Source organism: Nuphar pumila, chromosome 5 (assembly GCF_984573655.1).
Source record: "Nuphar pumila chromosome 5, dmNupPumi1.hap1.1, whole genome shotgun sequence".
NCBI classification, from domain to species: Eukaryota; Viridiplantae; Streptophyta; class Magnoliopsida; order Nymphaeales; family Nymphaeaceae; genus Nuphar; species Nuphar pumila.
The window spans coordinates 95,882,600-95,901,348 of NC_143253.1; the positions used below are offsets into that span (position 1 = coordinate 95,882,600).

Sequence of the window (18,749 nt, forward strand, 5' to 3'; positions counted from 1 at the left end):
AGAGGACATGTATTAGGGACAGCAGAATAGCAGGCCAGGTATCTTTACTCCATTTACAAAGCCCTCTCTGTAGCTTTCCTTGATAAGCACATCTTGTGCAATATCAAAATTCAAAAGAATGGTTGAAATAGGATAGTCCTGGTGCAATTGGTGTAAACCTCTATTCATTAGGAAGTACAAACTACTCTAACCATTTATAAGCACCGAGACTGTTGCAGTAGAAAGGATATTTTGAGCAATTGACCCAAACACCAACCAACTCCAAACGTTAGATATCTTAAGGAAATTCCAGTCTACCAAATCAAAAGCCTTTTAGAGATTGACTTTCAGCATAAAAACTTTGATTTTCCTATTGCAAATGTAATGAATTGATTAATTCACATAAATTACACATTAACGAATACGCCTGAAAGGGAATAAAGGCTTGATGATTTGGTGACATTAAATAAGGCAGCATTTGTTTTAGTCTTTCAGCCAGAACCTTAGAGATCATTTTGAACCGCTATTAAGTAGGGAAACGAGACTGAATTTATCAATATTATCTGCCACAGAGCATCTAGATAGCATAATCAAGTGTGATCTGCAAATCACCTTCAGCATACTTCCATGAACAACACTCTTGAAAGACCTTCATGATGTCCCCTTTGCAAGCAAACAAAAAAACTTGGTAAAATTTAGTAAATAGTTGAAGAATCCAACTAAAAGAGCTGGATTTTTCAGGCATAGGGTGGCTGGAAAAAAGTGGGCATGCTGGCGTCTGACATGAACACACTGTTTGACCATTTCCGGCAACCCTATCGTATGTACACAACATGAAATTGTTTCAAGGAACACAATTTATGAATTACCAGGTTGCTGCCTCACCCAAATGGCAGTTCGACCTGATTCAAAAGCATAACTCGCTAAATCCCATTTGAGATGAGGTTTAGTGTGGCATCCAAATGCCCCATTAAGGAATTACTGCACATTTATTACATATGAGAATGCCAAATCTGGGATGCTACATTTTAAACATAATGCAAGAAGCATTGTGAAAAGAATCAAGAAGTTCATCACCATGGCAGAATAATAGCCATACAAAGTTACAAGAGACAATGGATGGTCATGAAATTGAAAACTTATGCTTGCATCATGCTTACTCGTGAATTTGAAATATTAATCTTTTTATGCTTGATACCGATTGTCATTCCCAATTCTTCAGCAACACTTGCAAAGCTCTGCAACATCATCATTATCAATTGAAGGGATTCCTTTACATTTAATTTCAAAAGCATTCCAATGAATGTGATGACAGCGGTACAACTTACTTCATGAACTTGCTTTATATACGCATTTTCTGGGGGCTTTGATACATGAAGCCATAATTCGTTATTCCAAGATCCAATGCTGTTCAAGCAAATAGCATAATCAATACTCTCACGTATGCGTTGGTCAAAACTCCTAAGCCACTGCATATTATGATTACAAAAGATTTAGATTAAAAGCACAAAAAATTTACTAGAAATGCTGAAATTAAACAATAAAAACTATAAGGAAAACCATGCCTTCAGGGTCCCATTGTAATTGTAAGGCCCACCAGATGTTAATCCAAAGAGTAAGTTGAACTTTCCTCTCGTCTTTCGATTTGAATAAAGGTGAGAGAACAGCCTGGCTATTTCCAGCAATGCAACTACTCCACTTCCATTACTATCACTTCCTACGGAGAGTGCCTAACATTTTTAACAATGATAAAATATATGACTACTTAATAGTAATTGGAGGTTCAAGTGAACTAACAAGTTACAAGTTGCACACTTACTGGAGCAGCACCAAATGTGTCGTATGATGCAACAATAGCAATAGTTGGGAGCTGAACAGCATCTCCCTCCCCTCTTGATCCTAGCAACCATCCCTGATACATTTTCATAATTGTCAAATGAAGTCAACAAATTAATAAATAATCGCAAACAAATGTTTTGACATGTTTCATGGCCTTAGTGCCCATTTGTGGAGATATTGACTGTAATAAGAAAAATAACCACCAGAATCCAAAAAATTCAATGATCACACTTTCATGTTCTGTAGGGATAGGAGAATATCTGAACATGAATACACAGTTTTCCTTGTCTTTGTGTGTTCTGACAGCATACAGGATTTTGCTGAACAATCAGATCCACCACCCAACTCATATGATATATCCAGCATTAAATAACGTGATTCCCATGTTCCAAGGGTTATCAAGCCTCGGATCGGATACACTTCTATAACATATCTCAGGTTGGCACTCAGCACCCAAATCCTTTGTCAAGGGAGCCAGCCAAACATGTTTTCTACATAGCACCCAAGGAAACATGGGAACACACGTGCATGTGCAGCACAGATGCTAAGACTTTCCTAAACTCCGCACCTCAACCACAAAAAATGCACTTTCAAATAAAACATTAAAAACAATTGGCCATTTTTCTGCACTAAAGAGCATTTCATTATGCTAAATCAGAAAGTTATAGAAGCTTGATGAACATAGTATCAGCCTGGAGGGCAGAATAAGCAAACAAACAAATAAAAATAAGAATGAAGCTAAAATTCATGATTAAATTTCTGCAGTAAAGGGAAGTTCACTAAGCTGGTAAAGGACAATCATACAAAGTTCCATAACATAAGGGCAAAATGAACATAATCTTCATTCCATATCAAGAAAGAAAAACTGTTGTCCTTAAGCAAACATATTTAAATGCATGTGCGCACGAGAGAGAGAGAGAGAGAGAGAGAGAGAGAGAGAGAGAGAGAGAGACCTGAATATTCGTGAGCAAAGGAGATGCGAGTCTCTTAGGGTCTGGAGCAGATAAAACAAGTTTGTATCTGCAACATTTAACATGCATAAAATGAATGCACAGAAAATAGTGTAGCAAAATTTCAAAGAAAAAATAGCCACTTGGCAGCAGTAATCAGAGCAGAATAAATTTAATTGATGTACAAATAACCAGAACCATCATGCCATGACAAATAGACTGGAATTGTCATGACCAACAACTTACAAATCACAAATGTCTCAAAAATAAAATGTGCTAAATGTATCAATTAAATCTTCAAATAGTATTTTACGGATCAAAAGAAAGTTAAAAGATAACAAGATTGAAGGAAATTGTAAACAAGCTAATCCTGTGATAATTTGTATCCTATGTCACATAGGTGCGGGTGCGGGTGGGGGTGCGGTGATACAGCACTTTAAAAAATCTTGGGTGTGGGGGTGCGTGAGGGTATATATATACGAAATCTCGAACAGACTTGGTTCTGTATACCTAGACTGATTCAAACCTGGGTTTACTTTGACCCAGGTCTGAATCCGACTGAGTCAAAGTAAACCCAACAGACCCAGGTCCAGAATCCAGATACGGTAGAAGAAAAAAGCAAAAGGTATAAACTTCAACAAAAGAAAACACTTCTTTTCCCGCTCTTCACAGCAAAATTGTTAAAAAAAAGAAAATCTGAGGTGTCAGCTGTTATTGATTTAAATTTCAAAAAGAAAAAACATTAAAGGCAGGCAGGTTACAGCAGGTTGAGGATGACAAGTGTCAGTTGATGTGACAATACAAGGGCCATGTATCTTCCTTCTTTTGACAATTTTTTTTTTTGAGATAACTCTCTCATTCTCTCTCTCTCTATTCCAGCGAGATTAAGAAGAAAGAGGAGGATGACCCAGCCCTCTCTCTCTTTGTGTGGGTAGGCATCTCTCTCTCTCTCTCTCTCTCTCTCTCTCTCTCTCTCTCTCTCTCTCTCTCTCTTGACGTGTTTGCGCACCGGGTGTGGCACCCGCGTCAACGCGGGTGCGAGGGCCCTTTGGGTGAGTCCCTATGACCGTTTGTATCACATGCCAACAAGAGCAACAAAAATAAATTTACAAAACAAAAGCTCAGAGAGAGTGTTAAAATATGTAATCTCATATGTAATCCTTTTTGTCTTTTAGTCTAGTTATGTTAGGTTAGACATTATTTTTTATGTTTTTAGACCATTTTAGAGCTGTTGGGAGCCCATCGACTCCCTCTAAAGCTCTTCTTTGTGTAGTATAAATATGGGGTTGTTCCCCCTTGTAAAGTATGTTTTTTGAAGGGTGTTTTCCCATTTGAATAAAAGACTATTTTTCTATTTTGCTTTGCATATCCTTTTTCGGCTATATTGTATGAACCCTAGTGGTTCTTGTGAATATTGCTTATGAACCATTCTTGGTTCTTATGAGAGGTCGTTTGTGTGCATGATTTGAAGATTAGATCGTTGATCTCATCTTCTTTCATGGTATCAGAGCCAGATTGTGATCAAGCTATTTTTTTGGTGCATTGAGAAGCGTGTCACTCGAATTTGGAAAGGAAGTGACGTTTTTCTTAAGGATATGTGAAATTGTGATTGTGCAAAAGCTTGGAGGAACATTCGTACCTACCATCCGTGGTGAAGTACATATTATCTTTTCTCTACTTCTCCTTTACTCCCCTTCTTTCTTGTCTTTGTTATTTCTTTATCAAAACCTTGTAAAATGGATAACAATGATAATGTCACCATTAAACTCAACGATTCAAACTATGTTACATGGGTTTCAATTATGAAGCACCTTATAAGTGAAAAAGGATTGTGGGGATTAGTGAATGAGATCGATTTGGAACCTAAGCTAATTCTTATAAATACTGAAGATGAGAAAGAAATACCTCTTACGGAGGTATCAACAACAACAACAACTACGCCTTCATCCCAAAACAATTGGGGTCAGCGATATGAACCAAAAAAGAAATTCATTTGGGGTCTTCCACATGAATCCTTTTCCTCCAATCATTTCTATCCAATGCCATGTCCTCGGTGAGGTTCAAAGCATTCATATCCTTTCCTATCATCTCCATCCAAGTCTTCCTAGGCCTACCCCAACCTCTTTTAACTAATATATTTTCACATTTCTCCAACCTTCTAACTGGAGCATCATTAGGCCTTCGCCGAATATGTCCAAACCACCGTAAACGATTCTCTCGCATCTTATTTTCAATGGGTGCAACACCTACCTTCTTACGTATCTCCTCGTTCTGAATCTTATCTTTTATTGTATTTCCACACATCCATCTAAGCATTCGCATCTCAGCTACACTCATTTTTTGAATATGATGTCTCTTGACAGCCCAACATTCCGTACCATATAGTAAAGCGGGTTTAATAGTCGTCCTATAAAACTTTCCCTTCAACCGCAATGGCATTCTACGATCGCACAGCACTCCAGTTGCACTTTTCCATTTCATCCACCCAACCTTTATCCTATGATTTACATCTCCGTCAATTTCTCCATACTTTTGAATGATGGATCCCACATATTTGAAATAATCATTCACCGGTATTTCTTGCTCACCAAGCTTCACTACACTCCCATCACTACTTCGTTGCTTACTAAACCGACATTCCATATATTCAGTCTAACTCTTACTCAACTTAAAACCTCTAGCTTCCAATGTCTGTCTCCATAATTCTAACTTAGCATTAACCCCAGCTCTAGACTCATCAATCAAAACAATATCATCAGCAAACAACATACACCACGGTACATTTTCTTGAATTGATCTCGTAAGTTCATCCATCACTATCGCAAATAGGAAAGGGCTTAAAGCAGATCCTTGATGTAACCCAACCATTATCGGAAAATTGGTTGTCACCCCTCCACAAGTGCGGACATTGGTTACTACTCCTTCATACATATCTTTAATTATACTAATGTACTTGAGATAAACACCTTTCTTCATTATTGTCCACCAGAGAACGTCCCTAGGTACTCTATCGTATGCCTTCTCTAAATCAATAAAAACCATATGCAAATCTTTGTTCCTCTCTCTATATCTTTCAATAAGTTGTCTAAGAAGATGTATAGCTTCCATAGTTGATCTTCCAGGCATAAAACCAAATTGATTCTCCGATATCATGACAACCTTCCTCAACCTAGACTCAATCACCCTCTCCCAAAGTTTCATAGTATGACTCATGAGTTTTATACCACGATAGTTTGTGCAATCTTGTATATCACCCTTATTCTTATATAAAGGCACCAAAGTACTCTTCCTCCGCTTATTAGGCATCTTATTTGTTCGCCAAATCAAGTTAAAAAGATTTGTCAACCATTCTAAACCTTTATCTCCCAAGCATTTCCAAGCCTCGATAGGTATACCATCTGGGCCAACTGCCCTTCCTGATTTCATTTTCTTCAAAGCCTCTGCAATTTCTTTCTTTTGAATCTTGCGCATGAAGTCACGATTAATCTCATGAAAAGGAATGGAGAAGTCTCCAAGATCTTGAACATGACTATCATTAAATAGCTTATCAAAATAATCTCTCCATCTCTCCTTAATCTCCTCATCTTTGACTAAAACCCTTTGTGTTTCATCTTTGATACATCTAACCATACCTAAATCCTTCGATTTCCTATCTCTCATCTTTGCAAGCTTATAAATATCCTTCTCGCCTTCTTTGGTATCCAACTTGTCATAAACCTCCTTATATACCTTAGCCCTCACGTTTCGAACAACTTTTTTAGCTTCCTTCTTTGCTATCATATACTTCTCCAAATTCTCATTATCACGACTCTTAGATTTCTATAACACTCTCTTTTAACCTTAATAGCTAATTTGACATCCTCGTTCCACCATGATGTATCCTTACCTAGTGGTGCACCGCCTTTAGACTCACCCAATACCTCCTTAGCCACTTTTCTCATGCCACCCGCTATCTTATTCCACATTGATTCTGAATCCTCCTCGAGACACCAATCAACTTCCTTAACTACCTGCTCTACAAACATTCCTTGTTTAGCTCCTTTCAGTGCCCACCACTTAATTCTAGGATCTATCCTATGTCTATCCCTTTTGCGGCATTGTCTAATTCTAAGATCTAAAATTAAGACTCTATGTTGTGTAGCTACACTTTCTCCCGGTATAACCTTACAATCGATGCAACAACCCCTATCTCTCTTTCCAAGTAGGAAAAAATTTATCTGACTCGTATTAACCCCACTTTTAAATGTTACTAGGTGAGACTCCCTCTTCCTAAACCAAGTGTTTGCTAAGATCATATCATAGGACAAACAAAAATCTAAAATCCTTTCTCCACTTTCATTTCTTTCTCCTATACCATAGCCTCCATGGATACTCTCAAATTCATCCCTACTAATGCCTACATGTCCATTAAGGTCACCGCCGATGAAAAACTTTTCTCCATAAGATATCCCTTGTACTACTCCATCTAAATCTTCCCAAAATTGATGCTTAATGGAATCATCTAAACCTACTTGAGGTGCATAAACACTAATAATATTAATACTATCTGTACCTAATAGTAATTTAATAAGTAAAATTCTATCACCCTTCCTACGAACCTCAACTACATTATCTATAAGCTGACGACTCATAACAATCCCTACGCCATTCCTATTCCTATTTATTCCTGTATACCAAATCTTATATCGCCAAGGTTCTATCACTTTAGCTTTCTCACCTACCCATTTGGTCTCTTGAAGACATAAAATATCAATCTTTCTCCTACACATAACATCTACTAACTCTACCAACTTACCAGTTAAAGACCCTATGTTCCAAGTGGCTAACCTAATTTTATGGTCTTGGACTAACTTCTTTACCCCCACCCGTCCAACAAAGTGAGGGAACCCTTGCCTATTTGACACCACACCCGGGCGCCGGTGTGACGCGTCGCTTCTGGGCGACGACCTAGCAACCCTTGCCCATTTATCACTGCCTCCGGGCCTAGAGAGTACAGCGCGTCGCTCAGTAGGGAACGCCCCAACGAAATTATAAAAAACTAAAATCATTACCACTTACAAGAAAAAGTGAAAGGAATTGAGAATGGTACACGGCAAGATTATGTCTTGGCTCATAAATAACGTGGATATCAAGAAGTGTTCAAGTCTTGCAAAATTTGAACATGCTAATGACGATTGGGACTATCTTAAGATAATGTATTCTCTTAAAGGCATTTCACATGTGTGCAATCTACAAAATCAAGTTCGAAATATAGTTCAAGCCTTGAACTTCTAGGGAACAAAAGCATTAGAGAATACTACAATAGCTTGTCTGGATTATGGGAAGAGTTGGCCCTTCTCAAACCAAAGTGACATTGCCCACAAGACATAAAACTCCGCCAAAATCAAATAAATGCGGAGCACTTTTTTCAATTTATTAATGAACTAAGATCAGAATTTGAATCTACCAAGTCCATTCTTCTTCATCAAGGAAAGGTTACCTCAATAGAAGATACTATAGAATAATTGAGCATGGAGGAGAATAGGATCAAAAATAGAATCATCAAGAGTGATGATGACTCGGTTCTAGCCGTATCTAGACCAAAAAACCATGTTCGCACATACAAACCTCCAAATTATGCGAGGACGAATGATGAGAAGCATGAAAATGAGTTTGAAAAAATGAAAGTAATTTGTTACTATTGCCGAGAACAGGGACACGTGAAAACTTATTATCCAAAATTAAAGAAATCATATGAAAAAAGGTTGCCTCTATCGAACCTCCTCAAGAATCTAGTGAACCATCCATCGAAAGTTTGTCCTTAACATAATTGGTGGAAGCACTTCAACCATTGCTCAAAGGAGCATCTTCATCCACTGAAGCCGCCATCTCTTCCGTGGGTATCTTCGATCCTGGTAAATCTCTTTGACTCATTGATTCCGGTGCTTATTTTCATATGACACCAAACATTGATATGCTATCCGAATGTCATAACTCAAATGGGTCAAATGTGTTTACCACTGATGGATCATCTCTTGAAATTAAAAAAATAGGAAATTTTAAAAAAAGATTCTCAAAAAGGTTTTGCATTTCATAAGTTAGATATATTCCTAAATTTAACTTAAATATTTTATCTGTCTCACAATTATCTGACCATGGATGTAATGTTTCTTTCTCCTCTCGTGGATGTCGAGTGCAGGATCACCAGTCAGAGAAGCTGATTGAGAAAGGCCATAGAGAAGGAGGCCTGAACTACATGGACTTTTTGGACATACCTAAGAATACATTGTGTTATAATGTTCAAAAAGTTAGACTTAGATTTATGGCACAAGAAACTTGGACATCCTAGTGTATCCAAGCTCCAGTTTTTTTCAAAGCTGAAGTTTTTTTGTAATTTTGAAACTTTTACATGTGAAAAATGTATTCTTGGAAAAATGAAAAGACTAACTTTTTAAGAAAGAACCTTTGTCTCTTCACGACCACTTGAGTTGATACATTCGGATGTATGGGAGGACTCACACCTATTATTTTAGAAGGTGGCTTTATTTACTATGTAATTTTTGTAGATGATTTCACAAGACATACTTGGATCTATTTTCTTAAACAAAAATCTAAAGTTTTTTTACACTTTCAAATATTTCATAATCTAGTTAGAAATCGATTTAAGAATGCTATTTTAATTTTTTCACTGATTCAAGGAGAGAATTTTTGTCAAAAGAATTTAAGGATTATTTGAACTTATATGATATTATATATAAAAAACCATGCCCTTATACCCCTCAACAAAATAATTTAGCAGAAAGAAAGCATAGATATATTATAGAAACAACAATAACTTATTACACATCAAGTACCAAAGGTTTTTTGGGCTGAAGCCACTCTAACTACAGTTTACCTTATCAACAGGATGTCATCTTCTTCATTAAACAATATATCTCCTATTGAAAAACTTTTTAAACAAATCCCAGATTACTCTAGGTTAAAAGTTTTTTAGTGCAAATGTTTTGTTTTCTCAAACAAAAATGACAAACTCTCCCCTCGTGCTATTTCGTGTGCCTTTTTAGGATATGCAAGTCATCAAAAAGGCTATAAATGTTTTGATCTCAAAACCAAAAAATTATACATTTCAAGGAATGTGTCCTTGGAAAAAGAAAGTTTTTTTGAAAGTGTGAATTCTAAGGAAATAGATGAATTTTTTTTCTGTTGGACCTAGTTTCAAAAATTGATGAAGATGATATAGATAAGAGTCAAGAAGAGCAACTTCATATGACAAATATAGAATCATTTAGTGATCATCCAGATTGTATTCAATACTCTAGGCGAGGTAATTTAGAAAAACCATGTGCAATCGAAAAATATACTAAAGGACAGGAACAAGTGTCCACTAGAAAGTCATCTAGAGTGCCTAAAGTTCCTGAAAATTTTGTGTCATATGAGTCTTTTTTACCAAAATATCAAGCCTATATTGCTTTAATACACTCCTATGTAGAACCTTCTAACTATGATGCAACTAAAGAACAATCTGAATGGGTCGAAGCAATGACAGCATAATTAAGAGCTTTGGAAAAGAAAAATACTTGGACTATTCAAGATCTTTCATTGGGTAAAAAGCTTATAGGTTGTCGATGGGTGTATAAAGTTAAAACCAAGAGTAACGACACTCTTGAAAGGTTTAAAGCTTGATTAGTTGTCAAAGGCTATTCTCAAGAATATGGAATAGACTATAAAGAGACCTTTGCCCCTGTTGCTAGAATGACCACAGTTAGGATCCTGATAGCTCTAGCATCATCAAATAAATGACATATATATCAAATGGATGTTAAAATTAGAGCACGCACGTGTGTATTTAATTATTAAAGTCATAGATGGATATTGGATCTGGTTTTGGATCCATTGTTATATTATATCTTAAATGTATTCCATGTTGTAAATACCCATTAGATATAAGGGTATTGCTGTAAAAGCGTATTAGGGCACTCCTTTTATTTAATAACATTGATTCACGTCCGGCACTGTGAGAACGATTTCTCCAAGGCAGTTTCATTTTCTCCTCTACTTTTTCTTCTTTCTGATTGCAGCAGGCGCTGGTGGTTTATCCCTCATTTTCTGACATGGTATCAGAGCAGATCTGATCCCAAGGACTGATTTTATTCCAGAAAGTGTATCCCAGAGACTTTCGTCCTCCAAATCATCTTTCTTTGCCCTAATCTTTCTTTTTTTTCAGTTTTCTTTTCTCCATCTCAAATCTCCTTTTTCTGTTCCTAATCTCATATTGGAAATTTGTTTCTACTTAATCTGCTCTTCTTGTTTTGTTGGCATCATCCTTTCTATACGTGCATATCTATCACACATTTCGTCTTTCTTTCTTTCTTTCTGCCTCAGACGTCAAAAAAAAAAGGAAAATGTTTAATTGATCAGATCTGAAATCCTTATGGAGTCTGCATATTGATCAGCATCTTCCTTTCTCTTTAACCTGCTACTGATAAGATCGGTTTGTTTTATTGCATTATAATCAAATCGAATCATATTCAGATCTGTGTTCTTATCTCTTTTTTGATTTACACTCTTTTCTTCCTGCGTCTGTTCCTCTTCCTTATACATTCTTTTATTGATTTTGTTGCAAGTCGACAACATCATAAAGTGTCTTCCACGCCATATTGCATTCTTTCACGCCATATTGCATTGGCTGTGTGTGCATCTCATTTTGAATCCTATTGCAGCCCTACCGTCTGAGTATGCTTATACAAATTAGATTTGATATTTTATTCCAAAAAAAAAAAGGGTATTGATATCGAGAGGGAAAGTTAAAGTCTCTTGAGAATAGGAACTGCATAGAACTATACACACAGCCTGCCTCCTTTGGTTGATTTTTCTTTACTTTATTTTTCCCCTTTTGTCAATCATGGATTCTTCCTCTCAAAACTGTCTTTCCTCTAATTTCCTTGGTCAACTTGTTTCTGAAAAACTTACCACTTCCAACTTCTTGACTTGGAAAAGACAAATTCTACATTTCATTAAGAGTCAAGGTCTCTCTGAACGCCTGAATGGATCAATCTTAGCCCCACCAGACTATGTTGCACAGAAAATTAAGGACAAAAATGGAGTTGTCACTACAAGTCAAGGGTCAAATCCTAAGTATGAGGCTTGGATGAAGTGCGACCAAGCAGTCGTTGCATATATTACCTCTACTCTCTCTCAAGAGGTGTTGGTTGCTATTCCTGATGAATGTTCAACGAAAGATTTATGGGATAAATTAGTGAAGACATATTCCCAGATATCAGATGCTAGAATATTCTTCCTTCAACGTGAGTTTCAGCTAATTACGAAGGGATCTATGTCAATCATTGAATATCTGAATCAGGTTAAAAATATCACTAATCAATTGGCGGTCGTTGGGTATGAAGTGGAAGATAAGGACAAAGTTAGACAAACATTGAATGGGCTGGGGCAGAATTCCACGTATTATCAACTTCTTTATTATGTCAGCCCAGAATGATTTTCTTTGTTGGTTCATATCGCCGACCCCAATTGTTTTGGGATGAAGGCGTAGTTGTTGTTGTTGTTGTTGTTATTATGTCAGCCAGTCCTCCCATCTTTTGAAGATTTACAAGGGAAACTACTTCAGTATGAGATGACTTTAACAGGGATGTCACATGTGATTGGTGGTCAGGTTCTTACCACAGGGGTTTCTTTTGGACGTAGTGATGGTGGCTTTGGAGGCAGAGGAAGAGGTGCTACGGGTGGTCGTGGGTTGCTGCTAACTCTAAATATTGCATCGGTCTTTAGTGCCAAGAATATTCCTACCTGCTACCTATGCAACAAGCGTGGACACATAAAAGCAAATTGTTGGCACAATCCCCAAAATAAAAGAAAGTTTCAGAAGGGAGAGAGTTCGACAGTACAAAAGGAGAATTCGTCTAAACTAGGTGGAGATGTTAAGGAACTCCTTTTGGCTACTCTATCGAAGCTTGATTTGAAGCGTGACGATTAAGGAATATGGTACATCGATTCAGGAGCAGCCACACATGTCACAAGTAATGAGGGTAAGTTCTCTGCATTGACTCCTTATTTTGGTAAAAGTAGCATTGTTACTGGAGATGGATTGTAAAATCCCATAAAAAAAAAATCTGTTTGGACCCGGGCCGGGTCGGGTCCGGACCCGACCCGGGCCCCTTTTTATGTTAGGGTTTTAAGAAAAACCCGAGCATTCGGGCGCCGCTACCCACCCCCCCTTCTCCCCCTTCTCTTGCGGGAGGATTTGGGAAACCCACCAGGGGTTTCCCCTTCCGGTGCCCCCTTCGCCTTTAAGAGAGAGGTCGGAGGGCGAGGGGAGTCTCGCCTCCCTCTCGAGCTTCCTCCCCCGCGCCGGTCTCCTTCCCTGCTGCGCCCGCCGCCGACGCCGGGAACCACCCCCCCCCAGGTACGCCGTTCTTCTCTTCTCCTCCCTCTTTTCTTCCTCAACCCCCCTCCTCGTCACCTCGCCGGGAGGCCGGCAGGCTCGCAGCCGCTGCCGCAGGCCTCCCACTGCCTCCCTGTACCATCGGGGCTCCGATAGGTGGCTTACGCAGCCCCTGTCGTCCCCTTCTCTCGATGGGGATCGCCGGCAGGGGACCTGAGGCCCCTGCGACCCCCCTCCCTGTCACCTCGCCGGGAGGCCGGCAGGTGGCTCACAGCCACTGCCGCGGCCTCCCACCGCCTCTCTGGGTCGCCATGGCCCTGACAGGTGGCCTACGCGGCCCCTGTCATCCCCGTCTCCCTCTGCGAATCGTCGGAGTGCCGGCAGGGGACCGGTGGCCCCTGCGGCACCCCTTTTTGCTGCCACATCGTGCTGTCGGCAGGGGTTGGCCCCTGCCGACCTGTGCCTTCGGCAGGGGCTGGGCCCCCTGCCGTGTGGTGCTGTCGGCAGGGGTGGCCCTTGCCGACCTGTATTGTCGGCAGGGGCTCAGCCCCTGCCACTTCGTGCTGTCGGCAGGGGTTGGCCCCTGCCGACCTGTGCCTTCGGCAGGGGCTGGGCCCCCTGCCGTCTGGTGCTGTCGGCAGGGCTGGCCCTTGCCGACCTGGGTTGTCGGCAGGGGGCTCAGCCCCTGCCACTTCGTGCTGACGGCAGGGGTTGGCCCCTGCCGACCTATGCTTTCGGCAGGGGGCTGGCCCCCTGCCATCCATGTGCTTCTGGCAGGGGTTGGCCCCCTGCCATCCTTATGCTTCCGGCAGGGGCTGGCCCCCTGCCATCCTTTGCTGTCGGCAGGGGCTCAGCCCCTGCCACTGTGTGCCGTTGGCAGGGGCTCAGCCCCTGCCACTTGGTGGTTGTCGGCAGGGGTTGGCCCCTGCCGCTACGCTATGTTTAGGCAGGGGCTTGTTCCCCCGCCGCTTGTCTGTTTTCGGCCAGCAGGGGCACACCTCTGCTGCCTCTCTTTTCCCTAGGCAAGTTTGTCTTTCTTTTGCTCCGCATTATTATTAACATAGCACTGTTGCAGACCTCGCATCGGACCCTCGCTCTGGCTCCGCGGCCCGAGCCTCGTATCATCTACACGCGTAGACGCACGCAGCTGCAAGACATCCCGAGGTAGGGGAAAGTCGCACGAATAGTGTATATGAACTAAATAAAATAAGACTTCTGAGATAGAATGATTATTTTTGCATATTTGCGTATCTGAAGAAGTATGTGTTGATCCATGTTTTACTCTGTGTGATTCTTTTGAAATTGCATAATGTAAATTCTTTGGGTAGACTCATTCTAGAAAAAATCAAGTAGTTTACTTGGCATGCCTGTTTACGTGTACAATTACTTAACTCATAATTGTCTATTATGCATGCTTGTCCCTTTGAAACTGCATACTTAAGATAGATTTTGTGAAGAGACTCAAAACCACTGCAATTGCCATTATAACCAAACCTGAAGACAGGTATGATACAAATAGTACTGGGGTCATTGAGTACCTCGAAGTGATCAAGCAACCCTTTATTGATATCAATGAGGTATTACCGGCCTCCACAGGCCCATTTGCTCTTAAGGCAATACATGCATGAACCAAAAGTATCATAGAACATTTTATGTTGCCCTCTCATCGTAGTCGTATCTCTAGGGAGGTACAACCGTACTTTTGGATAAGTACGTCCCATGTGGGTTACAACGGTTGGGGAATGAGGTTGTAGCAACCTCGATGCGTGCAATTGGCACAATGCTGAGATCACATAAATGGTGACCTTTCGCCTTCACAGGCAAGATGCTCGAGTGGGTCTAATAGACCAGAGCATGTAGGATGGGGCGGCAGTTAAGAAACCCCTGTCGTACCCATCCGATCTTCACGGTTCATCAAGGGAGAGGATGGATGGTACAAAGACTCCGATGGACAGGTTGTTAACAACCACCCCACGAGCAAAAGACTCGGTTTTCCCCAGTCATCGGAGTTAGGGGAATTGGGATTACCATAAATTATCCTAGGTGGTAACTCCCAGGCACTTCTGCAGAAGTTGGATGCATCCTTGGGCCACGAATGTCTTTGGGGATTTACTCTCTTGGTCACTGACCGTCCCCTTAGGAGCGGACTCAGTCAGTCATCCGGGTTAATGAAAACACCTGACATAATAAACCCCCGGATTGGTCTCGGCTGTTTCTACGTTTCGCGTCTGTGCGTACCCACAGGCCAGTTAATATCAGAACTTAAATAATATATTCATGAATAGATATAGATGACTGAGACTTACATTGCTTCTCTTTGCACTTATTACATTTGATAGAATAGACTACAACTGCTTTAACTGCTTAAATATCATAATTGCTTATCTTATGAATGTCCTGTTTTATTTTCATTCTACTCGTGCACCTACTAGTTTGTTATGAAACTGACCCATTTCATGGGCAGGTGAGGAGTAGGACTTCACTGGTGGCCGATGGCGTGGTGCAACGTGGATTAAGATTCATTTTCTTTCTGCTGGCGGCTTGGCTCTGGGACTTTTTGGAGTTTTTCTTAGATTTATTGAACTTTGGAATAAAAGACCCATTTTGTAATAAACTGCAGATTTTAATCGATTGCCTTATTTCTTAAATTCCTTTAAGATGTTGTACATGTGAATAATGGTTTTTCAGCTAATGTACCCAGGATTGTTGACTTGTGTCCCTTTCTAAATGTCTTCCGCTGTTGTTTTTAAATATTAAACTTTAAATCTTTGAAAGGTTTTTCGATAAGGTTTTCGAAATCACAAGTCAAAATTTTGGGGCGTTACAACTTGGTATCAGAGCCAGATCAGAAAGAAGTGAATCTTGACTATTGAGCATCCCATCGCGCTGTAAGTAAGTCTTTGATATTTCATAGCATGTTTAGACTAAATTATATTCTTGTTTTATTCGTAGTACCGTTGGATATATGGATCCGGTTACTGGTTCTAATGGTATTCGCGGTAGGAGCACGCGTAGTGTACGTGGTCGTTCCGTAAGGGGGAGGGGCGGACGTGAGATGTTCGGGGCTGGTTACTGGACTAACCGCCCTCCTCTACCCATTTTTACGGATGAGCAAGGCTTCGCACTACCGGTCGCCTACCAGATACCCTTGGCAGCAGCATGGGCTGAAGTGCATGCTCGAGAAGGTGGTTTCGTGCCTTCACACATTCGGGTGCACCATCAGACACCACAGGAGTCATCGGGAGATTTTGTTCCCCCTGAGTTATCAGAGGAGTGTGGTTTCTGCGGAAAAACAGGTCACACAATGGATGCTTGCTTCCACAAGGCTGAGCATGACGACAAGATCGCAATTTCGACTGCCGGCGAGCAACAGCCACCTCCGGCAGACCCAGTGGGCGGTGTATCACCCACATATACACCTGCGACGGATTCTTCAGATTATAGCCTTGGCTCACCGGAATATACTCCGGCGACGCCCCTTTACGGGCAGGAGCCCTCCTACGATGAGCCACTTCCCTTCACCCCTAAGCCTGCAGGCGCACAGGCAATAGAAGGGAATATTTTAGGAAGTACTCTAGTCGTCCCTAAGGGGAGGTAGCACGCACCCAGTTTTGTTGGAGTCTGTGAACTCATTTATAACTGCGGAATATAACTTTTGCTTATGTACCAGCATAGCTGGGTTCTAAATATTTGACTCTCGGAATAAAGATTTATGTTATTGCCTTTGTTTCTATACTTATGCCTACTGGTATGTCTTCAGTATTTTTTATTTTTATCTTGGTTGCTTTTAAGGATGGCGGGAAACTCAAGCCACAGCATGGCCGATGAGTTGCGTGAACAGAGGGGATTCATGATGGATACCCTCAACTCCTTAGCTGAGGCGATTCGTAACCAGGGTCGTCCCCATCAGGATCCGGGTTCCCTTGCTGGGAATGCACCAACCGCCACATATGAAAAATTTCTGAAGCTGGACCCTCCTACTTTCTCTGGCAAGGTTGATCCTGACTTGGCGGAGAGTTGGGTTAAAGAGGTGGAACGGGTGTTCCAAGTGTTGTCCGTTCCTGATGATAAGAAGACGATGTTCGGGTCCTTTCGTTTGAAGGACGATGCTCGCGAATGGTGGGACACTACGCGGGAGGTGCAGTTTCCGGGTGCTGAGGTGATTCCGTGGGAGGCCTTCCGAAGGGTTTTCCTCGGAAACTATTTCCCTCCTCATGCGAGGGAAAAGAAGAAGGTGGAATTTCTGGAGCTGTGCCAGGGCAGCTTAAGTTTGAACGATTATATCGCCAAATTTCAACGGTTGGAGCGCTATTGTCCTCACCTATTCGAGGATGATCATGAGCGGGCCAGGAAGTTTATTCGCGGACTGAAGGAAGGACTCAGGCATAGGGTTCTCACCAGCATGCCCGCGACTTTTTCTGCGGCAGTAGCAGCAGCCACCCTACTGAACGAGGATTGGGAGCGTTCAAAAAGTGTGCAAGCCAAGAAGTCAACCGCGTCAGGTGGTGAGCAGAAGAAGACATTTTCCGGCGGCCCAGGGCAACGACCACCTTTCCCAGAGAAGACTGAAGCAGGGAAGAAACAGTTTCCTCCAGCAAAATGCCAGCGACAACAGGGCCCTCCACCACCCAGGCAACCGTCGAGTGATAACTGCCCCAGGTGCAAGAGGCCTCATGTGGGACAATCTTGTCCGCGGGACACTGGCGGATGCCTGTACTGTGGCAAGATGGGCCATTTCATACGCGACTGCCGGAAGAAAGCAGCAGATGACCTCAAGCGAACCGGCAACGTATCTCAGCCTCCTCGACCACCTCATCAGCAACAACAGCGAACACAACCAAGCAGTGGCAGAGAGCCGGGTCGAGTTTATGCAGCCACGGTCGATCAATTGACCAAAGGGGATCTCGTTCAAGGTACCATTCTTGTTGCTGATCAAGCAGCTTTTGCACTCTTTGATTGTGGTGCCACACATTCGTTTGTTTCAGTAAAATTCGTAAAACAATTGCATATAACGGTAAAAACGCTTGATAATGCATTAGACGTGTATAACCCCGTTGGGAAGAACACGGTTTGCACCACTTTCATACCTGAATTGGACGTAGTTGTGGCAGAGCGGCACTTGCCTGCTTGTGCTATCCTGCTGGAGATGACTGAATTTGACGTCATCCTAGGCATGGATTGGTTGCACAAGTATCATGCCAAGATCTTTTGCCGTGATGGCAAGATCGTTTTATCACCTCCAGGCTCATCGAGAGTAGAATTCAGAATTCCCAGACCTGTTCGAGCAAGCCAGATGATCTCGGCACTTAAGGCACAGAACTTCTTGCGGAAGGGATGCACTGCCTTTTTGGTTAGTGTTATCCAGTCAGATCCAATGCTCATTCCCATCAGTGAGCTTGATATTGTTCGCGATTACCCCGACATTTTTCCTAAAGAGCTGTCGGGACTTCCACCGTCTCGTGAGGTAGAATTCAGTATTGAATTGCTACCAGGTACGACACCAATCTCCAAAGCACCCTACAGAATGGCGCCAGCTGAGCTTGAGGAGCTCAAGAAGCAGTTGCAGGAGTTGTTGGATCAAGGATTCATTCGCCCCAGCGTTT

The 18,749-nt window shown here is 41.5% G+C and overlaps 1 protein-coding gene across 1 annotated transcript in view; it reads right to left on the minus strand.

Moving 5' to 3' along the window:
• Positions 1 to 1,526: 1,526 nt before the first annotated feature.
• The window catches only part of LOC149837864 (uncharacterized), a 40,408-nt gene continuing 23,185 nt past the window's right edge, over positions 1,527 to 18,749 (minus strand). Inside the window, exons 5-7 of the mRNA XM_090008139.1 lie at positions 2,772 to 2,838; positions 1,799 to 1,891; positions 1,527 to 1,709 (exon numbers count right to left, since the gene is read on the minus strand). Of these exons, the coding sequence (XP_089864265.1) occupies positions 1,527 to 1,709; positions 1,799 to 1,891; positions 2,772 to 2,838 (343 nt within the window). The remainder of the gene's footprint in view (positions 1,710 to 1,798; positions 1,892 to 2,771; positions 2,839 to 18,749) is intronic.